This window comes from Ipomoea nil, unplaced genomic scaffold (assembly GCF_001879475.1).
Source record: "Ipomoea nil cultivar Tokyo-kokei standard unplaced genomic scaffold, Asagao_1.1 scaffold2942, whole genome shotgun sequence".
Lineage (NCBI taxonomy): Eukaryota > Viridiplantae > Streptophyta > Magnoliopsida > Solanales > Convolvulaceae > Ipomoea > Ipomoea nil.
In genome coordinates, this window is record NW_017619370.1 from 1,503,758 (window position 1) to 1,525,936 (window position 22,179).

The 22,179-nt window shown below is 34.0% G+C and overlaps 1 protein-coding gene across 1 annotated transcript; it reads left to right on the forward strand.

The window, feature by feature from the left end:
• The first annotated feature begins 14,228 nt into the window (after nt 1-14,228).
• On the forward strand, nt 14,229-18,077 carry LOC109162392 (aquaporin NIP1-1-like). Its single transcript, XM_019311095.1, has 5 exons — nt 14,229-14,503; nt 15,261-15,482; nt 15,716-15,913; nt 16,245-16,306; nt 17,643-18,077. The coding sequence occupies exons 1-5, from the start codon at nt 14,384-14,386 to the stop codon at nt 17,869-17,871; spliced, it is 831 nt and encodes a 276-aa protein (XP_019166640.1). The 5' UTR covers nt 14,229-14,383; the 3' UTR covers nt 17,872-18,077.
• The last annotated feature ends 4,102 nt before the right edge of the window (nt 18,078-22,179 follow it).

The following is a 22,179-nucleotide window of genomic DNA, read 5'->3' on the forward strand; positions in this document are numbered from 1 at the left end:
ATAGTTGGTGTAATTTCACTTTAAACTCTCAACTTGTACTCCCTCTCACATGCTCTTGATGTAGACATTTTTCTGTGGACCCACATGATGAAAATAACCAATTCTGAATTGCCACCTAAGAGAGTATAAATGAAGGAATAGAATTTTGGGAGTTTATGTAGTAGAACTCAATGTAAATTGAACGTGCGTAGTGTTGAGATCTACATTCGATTCTACATTTGTATGAACAAGGAGTTCAGCCCTAACCCAATATGGGAAGCTCAACTCCAACTTGAGAAGTCCGACTCCATCATGAGGAACCAATCTATGGCAAATTATAGCATGGACCAGGATCCACTGTTCCACCTTGTATTGTGGACTTTTATCTATTATGTGTCTGCAATTAACAGATTATGTGAATGTAAATAAATTGAATATGAGAAATCCAACTGTGGCAAATTATAGCATGGATCAGGGTCTACTGGTCCACTTCCTATTATGGACTCTGATCCAAAATAATATTCAAATTATGTATCTGCAGTTAGCATATTATGTGTCTACAGTTAACAGATTATATACATGTAGATGAATTGAAGACACATAATATGTTCAATCGTTATACCCTGCACCACGGCGCACGCCCCGCGCCGCCAAAACGACGTCGTTTTGGGAGGCGCGGTAGGAAATTGACATGATTATATATATTTGTTTATACAATTATGTATATTTTTTATTATGTACATTTTTTATACAATTATGTACATTTTTTTTTATACAATTATGTACATCCGAATCAGGAAATTTTTGTGTATTATGTTAAGAGTTGATGTGTATTATGTTAAAAGTTTATGTTTATTATGTATTATGTTAGATTATGTGTATTATCTTTTTAAAAAAGAATATGTGTATTTTGTTATATAATTATGTACATTTATGTATACAATTATGTGTATTCTAGTATAACATTATGTACATTTTTGAACATGAGATTTTTTTTAAGAAAAATTAACTGCCAAACACTGGGTAGCGAAATTAAAAAAAGAAAAAAATTGAAACGACGTCGTTTTACATCTGGACGCACAATGCAACGCGTGCCGTGGTGCAGGATATAAATTGCCTAATATGTTAATTACATACACATAATACACAGTTAACATATTATTTGTTTGTAGTTAACCTATTATGTGCTTGTAATTAACATCTTACGTGTCTATAGTTAACAAATTATGTACTTTCTATTTATTTACAAGCATATAATTTATTAACCGAAAACATATGATTTTTGAACTATGATCCACAATGCAAGGTAGATCTTTGTCCATGATATAACAATTATATTGCATATTTGCTTGTGGTGGGGTTTGACAATCATTATATCATAGAACATGATCCACATTGCAATATGAATCATTTACGTAAAGTTCTTTTTTAGTATATTGAATGTTGATTTTCTGAAAGTTCATTTTTTTGTATAGTGAAGGTTCATTTTTAAGCATACTACAAAAATATGGACTTTCAGTACATTAAAAAATGAATATTAAATATACTACAAATGAACATTGATTTGTAGTTCACATTGCAACGTGAAACATGGTCCATATTATAATTTGTTGGGATTGAAAACCCCACATGCCGCTGAAAAACATTTTTAATTTTTAATTGTCAAGTAATATTCTATTAGACGGATCTCAACTCGACATCTCCAGTAGCATGGGGCTGGGAACCCAACTTCAATTTTGCATGTGATGTGGTTCGAACATCCACCAATAGTTATGGCAAATTATATATGCTGTGCATCCGTATGCACCATGCATGGTGTATACGGATGCAAAAACGACGTTGTTTTATTAAAAACGTGCGTCTCACTTAAAAAAAAAAAAATCAATTTCTGGGATTCTTAGCAACAACATTATATTGTGCATAATTTGAACAATATATCCAGAATCAATGAACTAAAATTTCAGAATCGATGAACTAAAATTTCAGAATCTATGAACTAAAATTTCAAAATGAATGAACTAAAATTTCAGAATCTATGAACTAAAATTCCAGAATGAATGAACTAAATATCCATAATGAATGAACTAAATATCCAGCATGAATGAAAAACAATCAATTTCGATTCACGTCTAAATATCCATAATCAATGAACTAAAATTCCAGAACCTATGAACTAAAATTCCAGAATGAATGAACAACATAATGTTGTTGAGGGGAATCGAAACTGAATTTTTTTTAAGTGGGATGCGCGTTTTTAGTAAAACGACGTCGTTTTTGTATCCGTATGCACCATCATAGTGCATACGGATGCACAACATAACGATCCAATAGTTATACCATGGACCCGGGTTCAAAATATACAATTTACATAGTGAATATTCAGAAATGTAAACTGTGTATGTGAGTTGTGAACATTTAATATGTAAATTGTGTATTTTTGACACAAATTCACCTAACAATATGGACCCGGGTCCACAGAATAATTTACCAACATCCCCTGCCGCTAAAAATCATTTTTAATTTTTAATTTTTAATTGTCCACTAATATTCCATTAGAGTTTAGACGGTTCTGAAAAATAAAATTTAAGTTTTAGTTATAAAAAATGACTTAAGTTTTTTTTTAAAAAAATAATAAAGTGTTGTTTTAAATTTTTTTTTTTTTTTTGTGACGAAAGAAATCGACAACCACAATGAAGATCATGTGCGAAGGATTTGACTGGAAAAGTGTTGGTAAGAACCAAACACGTAATCTTTCTGATCCATCCACTTGACTATTCCTTTCGAGGCATTAAATATATCAAGGAAGATTAAAGAGTTTACAAAACATTTATTTTGAAAAATAATACATAAATAATTAATACACAATTTGATATAAAAGTTTGACATATATAACATTCTTCCGTTCATTTGTGTGTAATTTCTGACTCAAGTGATGCCATGCATAATGCATTGCCTATTGCCAAAGGACAGTACTTATTTGACGAAAAATATATTCTGTCTTAAAATGATTCTTGGTATGTATCAATTACGTAGGTTTCAATGGTTTCATGCTGGAATAAAAAATTCCCTTTATGGCTTTATCTTTGTATTATACCACATTTGACTCTTCATTCCCATTTCACACTTAGTTTTATTTAATTTCCTTTTATAGTAAGTAGTTTTGTTATGAAAATATATAAATTTTCAACATAGGCATAACATGATTTATAGATATTAATATATAATTATTTATAAAGGAAGCGAACTTATCTTAGTTTATCATTTTTAGCCTTCCGATATGGAACGTATGAATTTGTTATTTTTTGTCTTCAATTTTAAAATTGACCAATTTTGGTCATTCAAGTCTTAGCTTTTGTCACTTTTGAATTGATCTCCTAATATTTATAGAGAAAGTTCAAATGAGAATATGGTCCTTTGACAAAAAGAAATGCATGATTTATTACAACTGTCCATTAGAGTTCATTAATAGTTAATGGAGTTTAGTAAAATCAAACACGATCACAATTTTATAATTATTGTAAACTTTTAAATTTGTACTTCGATCCCTCCGTCCCATTTTATATGTCTGGTTCGGTTAACGAGGCTTGACTGAAATTATTTTTAATCCAATTTTTCATAATATTAAGTTTAGTATTAGTATACAAAATTTATATATTTAGAAACTACACTAAAAGTACTATTAAACACAGAAAATCTAATTTAAAAATAAGTAAAAAATACTAAAGAAAATAAACAAACAAGAAAAAGTTGGTTTGACCAATAAATAGTAAGTGGAACAGATAAAAATGAGACAGAGGAATTAATATTTATAAAACTATCTCGGCCCTCCCATTTTTTCTATACTTTCAGCAATCTTCGACAGTTAATCTATGCTATGTGTGTGTATATATAGACACACATCATGACATATGGTTTGAGACATGATCAAAAACGTTATAATTGACAAATTTGACCATGCAGAAAAGATTGTGTGAAAGGCAACATGCAATATTGCAATGTTTGTTCACACACTTTTAACTTCACAAATTGATTTAAATTTCTTCGTTTCAAAGTATATATTATTATATTTATACATCGATACATGCATGCAGCCCTCTAAGCTGGAATGTATATCTTTCACGTGCAACATGATTCTTAACAGAAACCTTTACACGTGACCTTAATTCAACATTATCCAAAGGATATATTATATCAACTAATATATAAATGTCTGCAATTTTTTTTATTTTTATTTTTAATCAAGATAATGCATGGATGCTCAAGATTAAAGAATGGATATTGATGCTTCCTCATCCCGATCAAGTCTTGTGAATATACGGATAAAAAGATACAGAAGTGGTGAATGGTGATAGTGTGATACATTCAAAAAGTAACTTTTTACCTATAAATATTTAGATTAGAATTACAATTTATAAATATCACAATTTCAATTATAAGTATTACAATATTTATTACTAGTAACAATCATTTAATTTAAATAGTATCACAATTTCACATATAAATATTACAATATCTATTATAAGTAATAAGTTATTTATTTTAAAATTGATACTGATATAATAAGGTCAAGGGTTCGATCCTTAGCTTTGGGTATGAAGCAGCCAACCCTGGATACACCCAAATAAAAAAAAATTGATACTGGTATTAAACTCTTTGTAATATGTATTGTGATTTCTATCGTAAGTAATTACAAGCTATTAAACCCTTTGTAATATGTATTATGATTTCTATCATAAGTAATTACAAGCAATTATATATCCTAGATTCAACGTAATCTGTCTCATTAATTAAGATATGTGGGGCAGTCTCACACAAATGTCAGGTATCCTAAATTGTAGTCCAAAATTCTAAGAATCTTCCTACAATGGAATTTGACAAAAAGATGGAATTATAGATGCACAACAGATCCACTTAGGTAATTAAGGACAGTTTTGTTGGGAAGTTTTTTATTTGTCTAACCGTTTCCACCAGACCACCATTTTGTTGTTTCTTAGTAAAAATATTCATTAATTTTATTTTTTAACAAAAATATCAAGAATCTTGAACTGCCGAATAAAAATTTTTAAAAATAAATACATAAGAAATTAAGAATCTTGTCGAAGAACTTAGGTTTTATAACTTCGGCGATGACGATTTGAATTGGAATATATATACAATGAAAAAATTTCATGGAATATGACTGCTTAAGTGTCTTTGTTCAAGTTGGATATGTTCTTGGGAATTGGCAAATATATTGATTCTTGACATTGCTTTAACGTTTATCAATTTTTAAAAAAGTATTGCATTTTAATTAAAAAATATTAAATATTTTATATGAGTTGATTTTACATAAAACTATTTTTAATACGGTAGCTAAGTGAGTAGAACATAATTCTCGTATTTCAACGTCACGAGTTCGGTTACTGCCAACACTCTCTTGACCGAGCCCGTCGCACTTCTTATTGGGTCGTCGTAGTGCAATTTATCTCTCATGTGTGGTTTGTGGACTATAATACATATAAGTAAAATTTACTTAATGCACATCATTAAGTTGTGACTGTGAGTTTCCTCGTCATACAAACAAAAGTTAGGGAAACTGAATAAATACAGTTTAAGCAAAATTTTGACAAAAACAAATAACATTAAATTCAATAAATTAAATTAGTACTTTGGATGAGAACGGAAGGAAACTGTATTATGTGAATTGTGATTTACAATGTACATGTAAGTAGAATATACACAGGAGGAATCATAGGGAGACTAGAATATGAAGTCATACTATGACTCAAATACAAGAATCCTAATTAGTCCCAATACTCCCCTTCAAGCACACGGTACACTTGTAACTTGTAGCTTGTCTCTGAGAAAAGAAAATCTAGGACCAAGCAATGCTTTGGTAAATATGTCCGCAAGTTGATCTTTTGTTGAGATGAAGTTAACCTATATTTCTCCAGCAGCAACTCTATCTCGCACAAAGTGATAATCTATCTCTATATGTTTGGTACGAGCATGAAAGATAGGATTGACACACATATATGTAGCCCCAAGATTATCACACCATGGTTTAGAAACTGAAATACCTTGAACATGGATTTCTTGTAGAAGGGACATGATCTGAATTACCTCAACACAAACATCTACTAAAGCTTTATATTCAGCCTTAGTCGAAGATCTAGCAACAGTTCTTTGCTTCTTGTAGACCCATGATATAAGATTAGACCCAAGAAAAACAGTAAAGTCACTTGTGGATTTTCTATTCTCCGGACATCCAGCCTAGTCAAAAATCAGAGAATGCATGAATTTCTCTTGAGGATGACTATCTGACTCGTAGACCAAAATTAACAGTTCCTTTAACATACCTTAAAACTCTCTTTAGTTGTTCCCGGTGAGCAGTCGTAGGGGCATGCATATGTTGACACAACTGATTTACTGCAAAGGAAAGATCAGGACGAGTAATAGTTAAATACTGTAATGCACCAGCTAAACTCCTGTACTGTGTTGGATCATCATGTAACAATGTAGTAGCAGTCACGGGTTTCGACGTGGGAGTGAGAGTAGATAATGGTTTGCATTCTGCCATTACAGCACGTTTTAGAATATCATGCATGTATCACTGTTGGGAAAGTAAAATTTTATCACTGCATTTGACAGCCTCAATTCCAAGAAAAAATCCTGGCTCACCAAGATCTCTAATTTTAAAAGCGGTGGAGAGTTTCGGAACTAGTTGAGTAACTAGATTAGAATCGCTGCCCATCATAAGGATATCATCCACATAAACCAACAGATATACACAATCATATCCCTGAGAGTAGTAAAATAAGGATACGTCCATTTTTTATGCCTAAAAATCAATAGATAGTAGAAAGGTGTACAAACGATTAAACCAGGCTCTAGGTGCCTGTTTTAATCCATAAAGTGACCTTTTCAACAAGAAAACATGATCCGGATATGATGCATCAATGTACCTAGGTAGTTGCTTCATATACACAACTTCAGAGAGATTTCCATTCAAGAAAGCATTATGAACATCCAATTGCTTAATAGACCACCGAAATGATAAAGCAAGGGAAAGAAGTAAGCTGACTGTGGTTGGTTTAACCACTGGACTGAATGTGTAAAAGAAGTCCTGACCGGGTACCTGATTGAATCCTTTTACTACAAGCCTTGCCTTATGTCTTTCAATAGTGCCATCAGCTTTTCATTTTGTACGAAAAACCCACTTACACCTAATAATATTCATGCCTGGCTGAGATGGTACAAGTTTCCATATTTGATTTTGTAGGCATTAAATTCTTGATCCATAGCCTCACGCAATTCTGAATATTTAACGGCTTGAGTGTAACAAGTAGAATCCGAAGGATAAACCTGAACCGTTAAAGCTGATGGTAGAGCCTGAGACCGGCTCCGAGTGTGCATCTCATGAGTCCGAACTGTGGACTTGACAGTCTTCCCACGAGGATAACCGCGAGGGCGTTTCACGGGTTGAACCGCCTGATCATGCGGCTCACGCTCGGGCGAGGGCGAGCGATCGGCGGTGGCAGTATGCGGTGGAGCAGGCGGCACGGGTTCGCCGGCGGCGGAGCTGGGTTGGGCGTCTGTCATGCCGAGAGATGGAGAAGCAATAGCCACAGGGTGAAAAACATACTCAGCCCACGGGTGATGCTGCGCCAGTTCAGATGTCTGTACAGTACTGTTAGTAGCAAAATGATAAACTGTCTCATCAAACCTTACATGCCTGCACACATAAACTTTGTTAGTCTGTAAGTCCATGCATATATACCACCGAAACGACTCATGATAACCTAGGAAGACACACGGGGAGGACCGGAATGGGAGTTTGTGACGATTATATGGCCTGAGATACGAATAACATAGACACCCAAAGACACGAAGAAAAGAGTATGAAGGATTGGAATTATGCACTTTAAAATGGGGACTGTGATTATTTAATACAACAGATGGCATTTTGTTAATTAAATAAACTGCAGTTTCAAAAGCATAATCTCATAACTTATATGGAACAGCGGCACGCGCTAGAAGAGTCAGACCAGTTTCAACTATGTGTCTAAGTTTTCTTTTGACGTGACCATTTTGTTCATGAGTGTAGACACAAGACTGTCTATGAAAGATGCCTAATTGGGGTGAAGGAATGATGTAATTTTTTGTATGCAGCTCCTAGATCAGACTGAATGGCTTTAATTTTTCTGTTAAAAAGCAGTTCAACCATTGTACGAAACTTATCAAAGATGGCATACAAATCATATTTAATTTCATGAGAAAATACCAAGTGTAGCAAGTATAATCATCCACAAAAATAATAAAATAACGATAGCCATCAACTGACAAAAGAGGAGCTGGACCCCAAATATCTGTATATACTAAATCAAGAACACTAGAACTGGAAGACTCAACGCGTGCCAACGGGAATTGAGAAGATTTACCCAATTGACACACATTACACAAACTAGAATTACATCGAATAGGATTATTAAACCCACGAACCGAACATGACTGAAGAATACGAAGTAAAACACGATGATGTGGATGTCCTAAAAGATCATGCCACACTGACATAGATGTACGAGCTGTAAGAAAAATGGAGGGAGACGGTGTAGCAATTGGAAGTCTATAAAGAGCTCCATGACTATTGCCTTTAAGCAAAATTTCCTTGGTGTTGATATCCTTCACAACAACAAAAAAAGACGAGTGAAACTCAATAAACACTTTATTATCTATTGTAAATTTTGAACAGATAATAAAGATGTAGACAAACTAGGAACATGAAGGATATTGGACAATTGAAAGGAACGAGAAGGGGTATTAAAAGAAGCATGACCTACACGACTAATAGGAAGTGCCTTACCATCACCCACACGCAATGTGTCATAACCCGTGTACTCTTCTGATGTAGATAGGACTGCAATATCTGGAGTCACATGGTTGGTTGCTCCAGTATCCAGAATCCAAGCCTGAGAGCCATTTGAGTGGTCATTCTGATATGTCAAATTTGCTTGTGGACGAGGATCATAACGATTGTTACATGTTAAAGCTGAGTGCCCCGTACAACCACATAATTGACAAACCACCGGACCATTGTTACTACCATTGCCGCCACGCCCACGGTGGCCACCACCTCTGCGGAGTTCGACCGCGCTAGACGCCAGAACCTTGAACCTGGCCGCCGCGGTTGTTACCGCGACCTCCACAACGGTTTTGACCGCTTCCGCAGCCTCGCTGTACGGCGAACACCGTGGGTGGACCACTAGGAACAGTCCCCCGGATGAACTCTTGTGCACCAAGAAAATCAGCGAGCTCACCTAGGGTTACGGGTTGACCGCGCACTAAGAGAGACGCGGTTAGGTTTTGAAACTCCGACCATAAACCCCGAAACACATAAAGATTCATCTCGTCTAGTCCTACTGGCCGACCGGCCAAGGCTAGATCTTCCAAAATAACACGGGAACGACCAATATAATCAGCAACCATGGAATCTCCCTAGCTTAGGGACTATAGTTGGCAAAGGAGATTTAACGAGCGGGCGCGAGATGCGGAAGCCAAAGATTGTTCAATTGACTCCCAAACCTCCCGTGACATACGACGTCCAACGGCGAGGTGCATAACTTCTTCACTGAGAGAAGAAATCAACATAGACATAAGAGCCCAATCATGTTGAAACCATGTTGCATGATCGGGATTTGGGGTCGGTGAGCCTCCTTCGACAGCGGGAAGGAAGGGTGGCGGACTGAGATTGGCCCCATCAACGAACGACATGAGACCATGTCCATCAAGAAACGATACTACTTGAGTTCTCCAAAACAGGTAATTTTTATGAGTGAGCTTAATACTGATAAAGTGATGGGTAGTAGAAAGCGAAGAAACAGCAGTGCTAGCGGAAGGCATAATAGCTGCATTGGTAACGGTTCGTTCGGAAGATTGAACAGATTCGTTAGTCATTGAGATAGGGAAAAGAAAAAAACTCTAGCTTAATTGATACCAGATGAGAACTGAAGGAAACTGTATTATGTGAACTGTGATTTACAATGTACATGTAAAGAGAATATATAGAAGAGGAATCATACGGAGACTAGAATAGGGAGTCATACTATGACACAAATACAAGAATCCTAATTCTAGTCCTAATACCTTGTACTTACGTGCAATGAGAAGAATTACTTCTATTACAACAACCCCAATAGGAGATTTTTGTTGGTTTTTGAAACAGGACAAAATTGAGCAGCTAATTTTTATATAATTAGTAGCATAATTTTTTGTTAAATTTTTCTCTTGCAAAACATTATTTTTGCAGGAGATAAAAAAAAATTAAAAAAAAAAATCAAACACATGACTTGATATAAGTATATTTCACTCATTCAATGACTTCTTTACCACTACACTTCTTTATATTAATTAATTACCGAAAAGGAGACAAATACTTATCTCTTATGGATCCCATTTGACAGAGTAGATGATGGATGTGTTGAATGTAGAGCATTGATAATCTGCTGTATTTCCGGTGGGTTGTTGAAGCTGCCATCAAATCAATGAATCATCAATGCTTCTTCCTCAATTTGTTGTCCATAAAGTGCATTTATATTTTTATGCATCCTATCACACTTTCCTGCCAAAATCATGTTATGATAATTGTACATTTGTACAATTTTGCCAGGAAAGTCAATTGTTTGCTACTTTGCAATTTAGTCCCTCTTTTTAAAAAAAAAAATAAATAAATAAAAAAATTTAACCAATATAATCCTCAATTATTTTACTATGTTATAAATTTAATCCCTTCAAATAATCAATTTAATCTCTTAAATTTTTTAAAAAAATGAAAACATGTATAAATAAATAATTGAGGGGTTAAATTGATTAATATATATATATATATTGAGTGGCTAAATTTACAGCACAGTAAAACAATTGATAATTATATTGATTTTGGAAAATGACACTTTGGCCCCCCTCAATTATATTCTTATAGTTTTTTTTTTCTCCTAAGTTATTCATGCATCCATATTATCCCTAGAATTATTTTGGAAGTGGCAATCGTTTCCCCTCTCTATTAAATGGACATTTAGACCCTTAAAATGGGGACAAAATAAGTAGTTTAAGTCACTTTCATTTTCCAACAAATAATTGCTTATATCCAAGAATTATAATAAATGCGAAAAATGACATGCACCATTTGTAAATATTATAATCATACTTTTAAATTAATGCTAGTAACATAATTAAGATTTAAAAACAAATTTAGAACACCATTTGTAAACGTTATAATTATAATTTTAAGCTAATACTAGTAACAAAATTAAGACTTAAACACAAATTTAGCAATAATGAATTATTTGTGTTTAAATCTTAACAATTTTACTAGCATTAGCTTATAATTATAATTATAATTATAATATTTGTAAATGGTGTATCTTCATTTTCACATTTATTTTGATTTTCAAATATAAACAATAATTTTTTGGAGAATGAAAGTGAATTGAAATACATAATTTGCCCTTATTTTTAACAGTCCAGATAGAGAGGTGAGAAAATTGCTACTTTCAAAATAATTGAGGGGAATAATATAATGTGGATACATGAATAATAATTCATGGAAAAAACATTATAAACATATAATTTTGGAAACAAAAATGTTATTTTCCTTATTGATTAAAATTGAAAATTAAGAACTACATTGCATAATAATAAACAATTAATTAATTAAAGGATCAAAAGTGTGACTATGCCATTTTATTTAAACACTTGCACCTTAACCCCATGAACTTTCATTATCCTTGTCTTAAAGTCTTGATGGAAGAGGTAAATTACAATATATACTATTTACAAGTTTTCTCAATATTTGTATATAGGTGCACAATAAATTCAATATCATATACTTTCCTCGTAAGAATCTAACCTTATATTTAATGACAACAAGCAAAGTAAAATTATGAGTTAATTACCAAAATGGTCCCTTGACTATAGCGAAATTACCAATTTGATCCTTGATTATTTTGTTTAACCAATTAAGTCCCTCAACTTTAAAAATTTTAACCAATTTGGTCCTCCGTTAGTTTGACCGTTAGTCAACCGTTAACTTGGGACCAAATTAGTAATTTCGCTATAGTCAAGGGACCATTTTGATAATTAACTTTAAGGGTGGACAATGCGGTTTAGTTTTCTCGAATCGAACCGTACCAAACCGAATCGAAGTAATATACCGAACAACCGAACGATATTGGATTCTTGTATACCTAACGGTTCGATAAAAAACCCGATCCGATCCGAATTGTTCGATAAAAAATTAAATTGAACTGAACCGAATACCGTTTGATTTTTTTTTTTAAATATAATAATAATAATAATAATAATAATAATAATAATAATAATAATAATAATAATAATAATAATAATGATAATAATAAAATAAATAGAAAGTAAATCCAAGTCCCTTGCTGCTTGTTTTGTCGTTCAGCTCATATAGTATCTTACGGGTATCTCTCGTAAATGTTTTATTTGATTTCTTTATGGTTTGTTATCAAAAGTTCTATATTATGTGTTATGATGTTTACATAGTCCATATCCAAAGTCTAATATATAATAAAATAGCAATCCAAAGTTCAAACGGTATTCGGTTTGGTTTGATTTTTACCGAACAATTCAGTTCGGTTCGAGTTTTTACCGAACCGTTCGGTTATTTGGTATATTACCGAATCTAACTAGTTTGGTACGGTTCGGTTCGAGAAAATTGAACCGAATTGCCGACCCTTAAAGTTAATTACCAAAATGGTCCCTTGACTATAACGAATTACCAATTTGGTCCCAAGTTAACAGTTGACTAACGGTCAAACAAATGGAGGACCAAATTGGTTAAGATTTTTAAAGTTGAGGGACTTAATTAGTCAAAAAAATAGTTAAGGACTAAATTGGTAATTTCGCTATAGTCAATGGACCGTTTCAATAATTAACTCTAAAATTATTAACTATTTTAAGGTCAATCAAAATTATGTATTATTTTGGATAATGAGAGAAACTCGCAACCATTATCCAAGAGTGTACATTAAGTAAACCTCACTTCTATATCATAGTTCATAAATCACATAAAAGAGTAAAACACATTAGGAAGACCTTGTGCAATAAATTCACTAAAAGGGTGTTTACAATAATTGAACTTGTGGCCATACAAGATGTAATCAAATTAAACCAACAAATGGGGTTACTACTTCTCTTTTCATTTCAAGAAGATTAATATAACAATACAATTATAATCCACAAATTTGGATACTCCCAAATAATAGGAAAATGATAAATGGATTAAAATGGAGTAAAATTTCTAGCAGGTGTCGTGATTTTAAAATGGAGTAAAATTTCTAGCAGGTGTCGTGATTTTATCAGTAAAAAGAAAGAGAGTAATAAAAATTACGAGTAACTCTTTTTTAAATGAATCAAAATACATCACCTAATAAACGTTGAGTAAAAAACAGAGCAATCGTTATACCGTGCATCAGGGCGCACATAGTACTGTGCGTTCCGCGCATCCCAAGATGACGTCGTTTTATTAAGTTGTTAAAAAAATCCCCTGTTTCGAATGCACATAAACTCATAACAGAATACACATAATCTACATAATACATAATACACATAAACTTTTAACTGAATACACATAATAGGGTTTGGTTAATATAATACACATAAATTCTTACTAAATACACATAAACTCATTACACAATACACATAAACTTTTGATTGAATACACATATGGGGTTTGGTTAATATAATACACATAAATTATTACTGAATACACATAAATTCATTACACAATACACATAAATTTTTGATTGAATACACATAATGGGGTTTGGTTAACATAATCACATAAACTCTTAACTGAATACACATAAACTCATAACACAATACACATAAATTTTTAATTGAATACACATAATGTAGTTTGGTCTGTTCTGATAGACGGAGTGACGTCAGTATGACATCAGCATGAAACACATGTGTTTTGTGTCTGGGTGCGCATTGCTATGTGCGCAGTGGTGCACGATATAAATTGCCAAAATAGAGTACGTGTAGTAACTTTTCCAAATAATATACGTGTATATACGAAGTAGAATTTGGTCATCTAAGTCAAAAGATTAACAAAATAGGCTAGTATTCATCGACAGAAATTAGCAACATTAAAATGGGTACTAAAAATAGAAATCAAATTATAAGACCTCATAGTCAATTCCATTGATCTCTCCGAAACCCCCCTCCCCACCCTCCAGTCTCCCACCCACCCACCCACCCACTCCCAAACCCAAATTTCTGGGCTCTGGATATGCATATAAATTGGAACCCCTCTGCTCTGCCTTTGCATAATTTGCTCCTTTAGATACAAACTTGTGTATATACACATCAACCCCCATCCCCCCTCTTCTGTGCTGTGATGGCAGAGAGTAATGGAAACCATGTAGTTGCTTTGGACCTCAAGGATGAAAGGTCCAATCTTGATGATTCTTCTTCTCCAGGCTGCGATTTCATCTTCACTCTCCCTTTTATACAGAAGGTGATAGATACCATCCTATCTTCCTCATAATCCTTCTCCATCTCCTGCAGATTCTTTCTTCTCCAATTTATATTCTTCATCATACCATGAAATTTGCAGGGATTTTTTTTTTTTTTTTTCTAATTTTGATTTTTCCTTCAATCTTGAAGCATAGTTAATGAGCTGGAAACACCCATTAATCTGAATTTTTTTTTAAATGCACACAAGCTGTAAATCTGTCGCTAGCTAGCAGGTCTGAAAATGTTGTTGGTTATTAAATATGATTTTAAAACTAGCTTAATTGGCGTGACTCCCATTCTTTAAAAGTGGTTGAGCTTTCAAAATCCTCATATAAAATATCAATATCACAAGCACTTTGTCTCTTAATTGAGCTAACCCAATGCAGACAAGATTAGTCCCTCCTATAATTAGGACTTATTCGAGTCATTTGGTGGTCTAACAAAAAAATATCAGCACAGCACAGGATTAGCTCAATGGTTCAGTAGACAGTATTTGAGAAAAAATATCAATATTTGAATCTTGACAGTTGTAGTGTTGGGATTATGCGCAAAGTGTGCAGATTTCCTATGCGTAGTGTTTACTGACATTTGGTCCTATCTGCTGAGCCATTGAATCACCCGTAATTTACATTTTTTAAATATTCTATTGGACTGGAGTGTGGAGGATCCTTGGAGTTGAGAATTTAACCTGTTGGGAGAAGACAAAATATGATTTGGAGGTTTATTGATTAATGTTGTTTGTGTGTGTGTGTGTGCAGTTGATTGCAGAGATGTTTGGGACATACTTCTTGATATTCGCGGGTTGCGGCGCGGTGGTGGTGAACGCGGAGAAAGGGAGTATAACTTTTCCGGGGATATCAATAGTGTGGGGGCTGGTGGTGATGGTCATGGTCTACTCCGTCGGACATATCTCCGGCGCACATTTCAACCCCGCCGTCACCATTGCTTTCGCCTCCTGCAAGAGATTCCCCTTCAAACAGGTCACTCACCTCACATTATATTTCATTTTCAAATTAATTTTGTTTTTGCTTTTCTACTTTAATTTTCTTCTCACATTCATTAAACTTAACTTCCTAACTATTCTAACTTCGCAAGCCGGTGATGTTAGTTGGGAGTTAGGACTATATATTATCCAATACTACTTAAGGTGGTAGGATAGTCTTTATTTTATTTAATTTCTCACTTTTTCTTACCTAGATTTACATTTGTTTAGGTTCCTTTGTATTTATGTGCACAAATCCTTGGCGCAACCCTAGCAAGTGGAACCCTCCGACTACTATTCCATGGAACACATGATCACTTTGCCGGCACACTTCCGCAGGGATCCGACTCACAATCCCTCGTTATCGAGTTTATCATCACATTCTACCTCATGTTCGTCATTTCTGGAGTCGCCACCGATAATCGAGCTGTTAGTATCATTCCAGCTTTATTTTTAAATTTTACAATGAAGTATTGAGTAAAGTTGTTTATTATTGTTACAATATGTAGGTTTGACTACCATATTACTTATGTAACACTAAAGTAATGTTATTATAATTATTAAGGGGGGTCTGGGGTTAATCACATGGCGTACGCAATTATAGTCAATTAAGGAAAAGGAGATTGTGTTTAAAAGTTGATAAGAAAGCGACTTTATAAATAAATTGGTATATGGACCACCCATAATTAACGAATCAAAATCAAATCATCAGTCCATTATTCTATTGATTTACTTTTGGGTTACGTACGTTACGTTGCAGATTGGAGAACTTGCTGGCCTTGCAGTCGGAGCTACTGTCTTACTCAATGTCATGTTTGCTGGGTAAGTACTCTACTCCCATTGCATTTTTCTTATTAATAATAATAATAATAATAATAATAATAATAATAATTATTATTATTATTATTATTATTATTATTATTATTTCGAAATTTTATAAAGTTTGTGTGGACTCACCAATTATTTTGATGTTGACAAAGGGTTCATTTTCAACTTTCTCATGCTACGTTATTTATTTATTTATTCTCAAAATTGTAGTGACACCCCCTTCCATAGAGAATATTAGATTCTAGGAATGTGGGAAAAAAAGACTATAAAATTATTTTAGGAAATATCACATTTTTATTCTTCAAGAGCCAAACAAAGACGTATAACATTCTCAGATTCTGTTACCAAATAATCGAAATGTATAATTTTTCTTTTCCTAAAAATATTTTTCATATCAAATATATTACACCTAGTTTCAAGCCTCAAATCATACATTGCATAAATTTACATATTATTATTGAATTTTTTAAAGTTAATAAACTTATTTAGTTTGTAGGTGATGTTGAGTTTAAAAACTTTAAAAACCATCATATATAATTTACTTAAAACAACTCGACTTTACCTATATTCTTATAATTGGCTAACACATAAACCTCAGTTCTATTTTTTTTATAAGATCTGAACTGGCCCTCTATAAGCCGGTTCAGGTTTAGGCCTAACCCGACCCAAGCCCAATGAAGCTCAAGTTTTTATTTTTTTGTTTATTTTTTTGTTTTTTTTGTTTTGTTTTTTTTTTTTTTTTTTTTTTTTGGGGTCAATTCAGGGCTAGTTCGACTTTGAAGGGCAAATTATTGTGTGGACCATGGTCCACACAATGTTATGTGGACCATAACAAAACGTACATTTTTAAGATACTAAATGTACATTATTTTTATACTGAATGTACATTATACAATATAATGTACACTCAGTACAAAAATAATGTACATCCCCTGAATATAATGTACATTATTTTTGTACTGAATGTACATTATTTTACAGTATACAAATTACAAAATATGGTCCACACAATAATGATTGCCGGTCCGTGGCCACCTCTACGGCAAATTATTTTGTGGACCATGGTCCACGTAGTATTGTATGGAGTATGGACCATAAAAGAATGTACATTTTTAATGTACTAAAAGTACATTATTTGTGTACTGAATGTACATTAAATAAAATAATGTATTTTTCCTGAATACAAAATACATTTTTAATATGCTAAAAGTACATTATTTGTGTACTAAATGTACATTATTTTATAGTATACAAAATATGGTCCATACAACTTGCGTCGACCATAATGAATGCACCTCTAATCACTAACTCACATATTTTGGAAATGCAGGCCAATATCAGGGGCATCTATGAACCCAGCAAGGAGTTTAGGGCCAGCAATAGTGTCAAAGAAGTACACTGGAATCTGGATTTACTTGCTAGGACCAACTGCAGGCGCCATTGCAGGAGCTTGGGTTTACAATACCATTAGGTTTACAGACAAGCCTCTGCGTGAGATCACCAAAAGTGGCTCTTTTCTCAGAAGCAAAGGTTCCAGCAGCCGCAATGGCTCCAAGTAATCTGGAACTACTATATATGGAGGCTAGCTGTAGGCTTAGTTCCTTTCATTTTTCACCAATGTATGCATGTCTCATCTTCCTTAAGGCTATATATGTATACAGAAATAATATGGAGTTCGTTGGTGAATATTTAGTATTTCCTATGTTCTATATATAGTATGTATTAACTTTAATTTACTCATCAATTCATCATTACAAATCAGAGATGATGACCACAATTTGCAGGTTTCTAAAATGTATGAATCAGAACCATCTATTCTAACTTGCGGGGTGTATTCAATCAAAATTTTTATAAACTTTCAAACGATTAATGTGATTGATTTTAAATGACTTTCATAAATTTTAATTTGTATCAATCTATAAAAATGTGTATGACAAACAGTTATAAATTTTTTAAATTTTTTCATATTTAAGACATATAACTTCAAATCCAACCAAACGCCCTGTATAATAGTCTATAAAAGTCAATAAGTTTTTGAATACCAGTAAACTATTAAAGACTATAAATTCTTTATCAAATACCAGTAAATATTTAAAAATTCTTTAACATGGCGTTTGATTGGAGGGAATTTAAATTTCCTTCCCACTTAATTCCTACCTAATTCTAAAGGCCATAAAATTCATTAGTTTGGTTGGAAGGAATTGCAATTCCCCGATTTTCATGGAATTAAAATTCCATGTCCCCCCCCCCCCTAGATTTTAATTCTTGGGATTTTAGGAAGGAAAAAAACTAGTGATGAGACAAAGTAACCCCTCCCTTTTTTTAATCTAAAATTAATACCACAACAACAATGGGTAGTTTAGACTTTATACTACTTATTCTCTTTCAATTCCCATGTATACCAAACATTGAAATTGAAATTCCAATAATTCTATTCCTGCAAACCAAACACTGGAATTTAAATTTCCACTTTATTCCCAGTAATTCATCTCCCATGGAATTGCAAATTACAATTCCTTTCCCACGTAATTTCCCCCTTCCAACCAAACGCTCTAAAAGTCTGAATTGAACATGGACATCCTTTTAAAAGTTGGTGAGTTAATTACCGATTTGGTCCCTCGACTATGAGATTTCACCAATTTGGTCCTTGACTATCAAAATTCCTCAATTTGGTCCCCGACTATGATATTTTTACTCGATTTGGTCCTAAAGTCAAACCAGCTTGTTTAAGGCAATAAACTTGAGGACATTTTTATAATTGCACATTGTTTCCTTTCTCGACTGTTTAAGTTAATTCCACGCTTTGCCTTATTTCAGACAAACAAAACCTTCTAATTGTTGAATTCCCAAATACGAAACCTTAATTGCACAACTTCAGTCGAAAATTTGAGCAATGAATTGAGAAATCATTTGTCTTTCAAGCAACAACTATAACCCTACATCAGTGGGCAAGTAGAGCACCGACGCGTGCGGATTTGCGGTGACTTCTAGTTTCAGCTAGCTCCTTTCCGGCGACCTCTCACCCTCGCTCCTCACTTGTCGACGACGCAGACAGTAGATCGGCGAAGTGTTGACTAGTGGTAGCAGCAAGGCACGGCGGTGGACCTCTATCTCTCTCTCCCTCGCCTATCCCTCTCATCTCAAAAGCAACTCTGGCGATGTCCTTTTCTGGCGAAACAGAGCAGGTCAGTGGCGAGCAACGGTCTCCCTCTCTCGCTTCCTGTCGCGGTGGCATTTTTGGAGGAGCTCTGGCAGTAGCAGCTCCCACCTTCTACCTTCATTCCCCCCTCTCGGCTAACCTAGCAGTAGTAGTTGGAGGTAGCATTGATTAGCGTGCAGCGAAGGCGGAACGTTATGGCGGCATCCGCGAAGTTGTGAATGGTAGTGGTGTTCGGCGGTGTAGTTGAGAGGTGATCGGCTATGTTGTTGAGTTGATGTTGAGAATGAATGGTGAAGTCTAGAATGGCATGTTGGCGTTGATGGTGATGATGCTGGCTGGAAATTGGATATGATAATAATAATTTGGATTGAAGATGATGAGGTAATTCTTTTTAATAATTCCCAAATTGTCCTTTAGGTTTGACCGGCAAATAACACTTAGGACCAAATCGGGTAAAAATGTTATAGTCAGGGACCAAATTGTAGTCAAGGACCAAATTGGTGAAATCCTCATAGTCGAAGGACCAAATCGGTAATTAACTCTCTTTAAAAATGTAGATCGAATATCACCAAACTTTTAAAGTATTTAAAAATTTATAAAAGTTTTGATTGAATACACCTCCCTAGAATCGTGTGGTTCAAGTTTCAAACTGAAAATTATGATGATGGAGCCATAGGGCCTAGGGTATAGTCGGCCATAGTTGCTCAATTGGCTGGTGAAAGTGAGAACCTAATGGCATGGGGTTGGGCTTGAGTATTTGAGGTGAAAGGATAATTGCTTGGGCTTAGAGATCGATGTTAAAAAGGCATGGGGGCTAAGGAGGTGGTGTCATGGACTTGGGGGAGGAACACGTGTGGCTAGACATATACCTGTAATATCTTCATCACATTTAACTGGACTAACTACATTGAGATACATCTCAACATATACATTTCACCAAATCCAAATATATCCTTACTATATATAAGGAGGGGTGGATTCAGAAAATTATGTGAGTGGAGCATAGTTCAAATGACATTAGAAATGTCAATGACAAAATATCAAAAACACACATAATACGGTTCAAATACAAAATACATTATAAATTATAATAATGTTTAGGAGTTATGAGTTATGACAAACTACAGAATAGTTTGGGGCGGAGCCAATACTATACTTGGGTTGGGTTACATTTTAAAACACATTGAAATGCTATAAAAATATATGAAACATAATCGATTACATAAAATAGTTTGAATAGAAAAGACAGTATATTCTTAAATACTTTAATTTTAATTTTCTTTTAGTTAGATCAACTTTAAATTTTTCTAAATTAATTCGAATACAATGAAGTATAATATAAACTTGTGGATTACATTAACTAAATGATTCACAAAAGTTTCTTTGTTGGCATGAATCACCATTGCATGAACATAATGTTTGGGTGTGGGTTTTTATTGAATGAGAGGATCAAATCATTTGTTTGGTTGTTTGAAACATTCTTGCGAGCTATAGGTGGTAAGTGTCCAAAACAATCATGACCGATCAATGTGTTGCTATGTCTGCTGTAATTTCTCAGGTTTTCCCAAGTGCAAGGCACAAGCTTTGTATTTGGCATATTGGAGAGAATTCAAAGAAACATAACAAAGGTATAAGGAGTCAAAATGGCTTTATGGAGTTATTTAATTTTCTATTGAAGTACACGGACACAGAAGCTGAGTTTGCATTTTATTGGAATAGGTGACGATGAATGGAATCCTCACTAAACCATAATTCCTATAAGAGGATTTAGTCATGGTGACCCGCTCTCTCCCTATCTATTTATATTGTGTGCAGAAGGTTTATCTCATCTCTTAACTAGAGCTGTCAAGGACAATCACATTGTAACACCCCCGATTTTAGGCAACAATTCAAAGCTTAAGAAGTAAAGCAATCTAACCATTAAATTAAAACTGAGCGGAAGCTAATAGATAAGTACAGGAGTGTTATGCCACATCTATCTAATCTATAGATGCACAGGCTAGATCAAAATGCCAAATATCAAAAATCCAATCATAAGTTAACAATCCACAAGTTTAAGGCTCACAAGCCACAAGTCTAAACTAAAGATAAGGAAAGATACGCTAACTACGTCTTCTTCTAGCGCGCTCTCAACGGTCTACTCAACACCTGAAAACATAAGGGGTAGCACCGGTTAGCGAATAATGCTTAATAACCCACCAATACTCATTGAGTACATACAGTATAGATATAAGAAAACAATTTGAGACTTAGAATACATAATATATAGTCTTTTAAAACGAGGAATAGAAACATCATAAGACTCATCCTGGAACACTCTCAATCAACCGATCATCATACGATAAATCAAGAGATCAGCACAAGGATAATAACAATGGGATCATCAAAAACATACGATCATCAATATCAATCAAGGTAACATCATAACATGAAAGTTAACGTCAAAGCATGCTCATAAGCAATAGAAAGTCAAGAATCGCAATCAATGACAAGTTCTAACCTTATAACACCATGTCAACCTTATCTCAGTTCCAACCTGTACCTCCAAGTGCCACTTTGTACACCAAGACCAACCTTCTCCCTCCTGGAGCCATTGCTCCCCACCAATCATCTCGCCAAACAATGACCACCGATCTCATAGACATACGCAATGTCATTAATATCATAATAATACTTATCACGTGACAGTATCCCACCAATCAAGTGA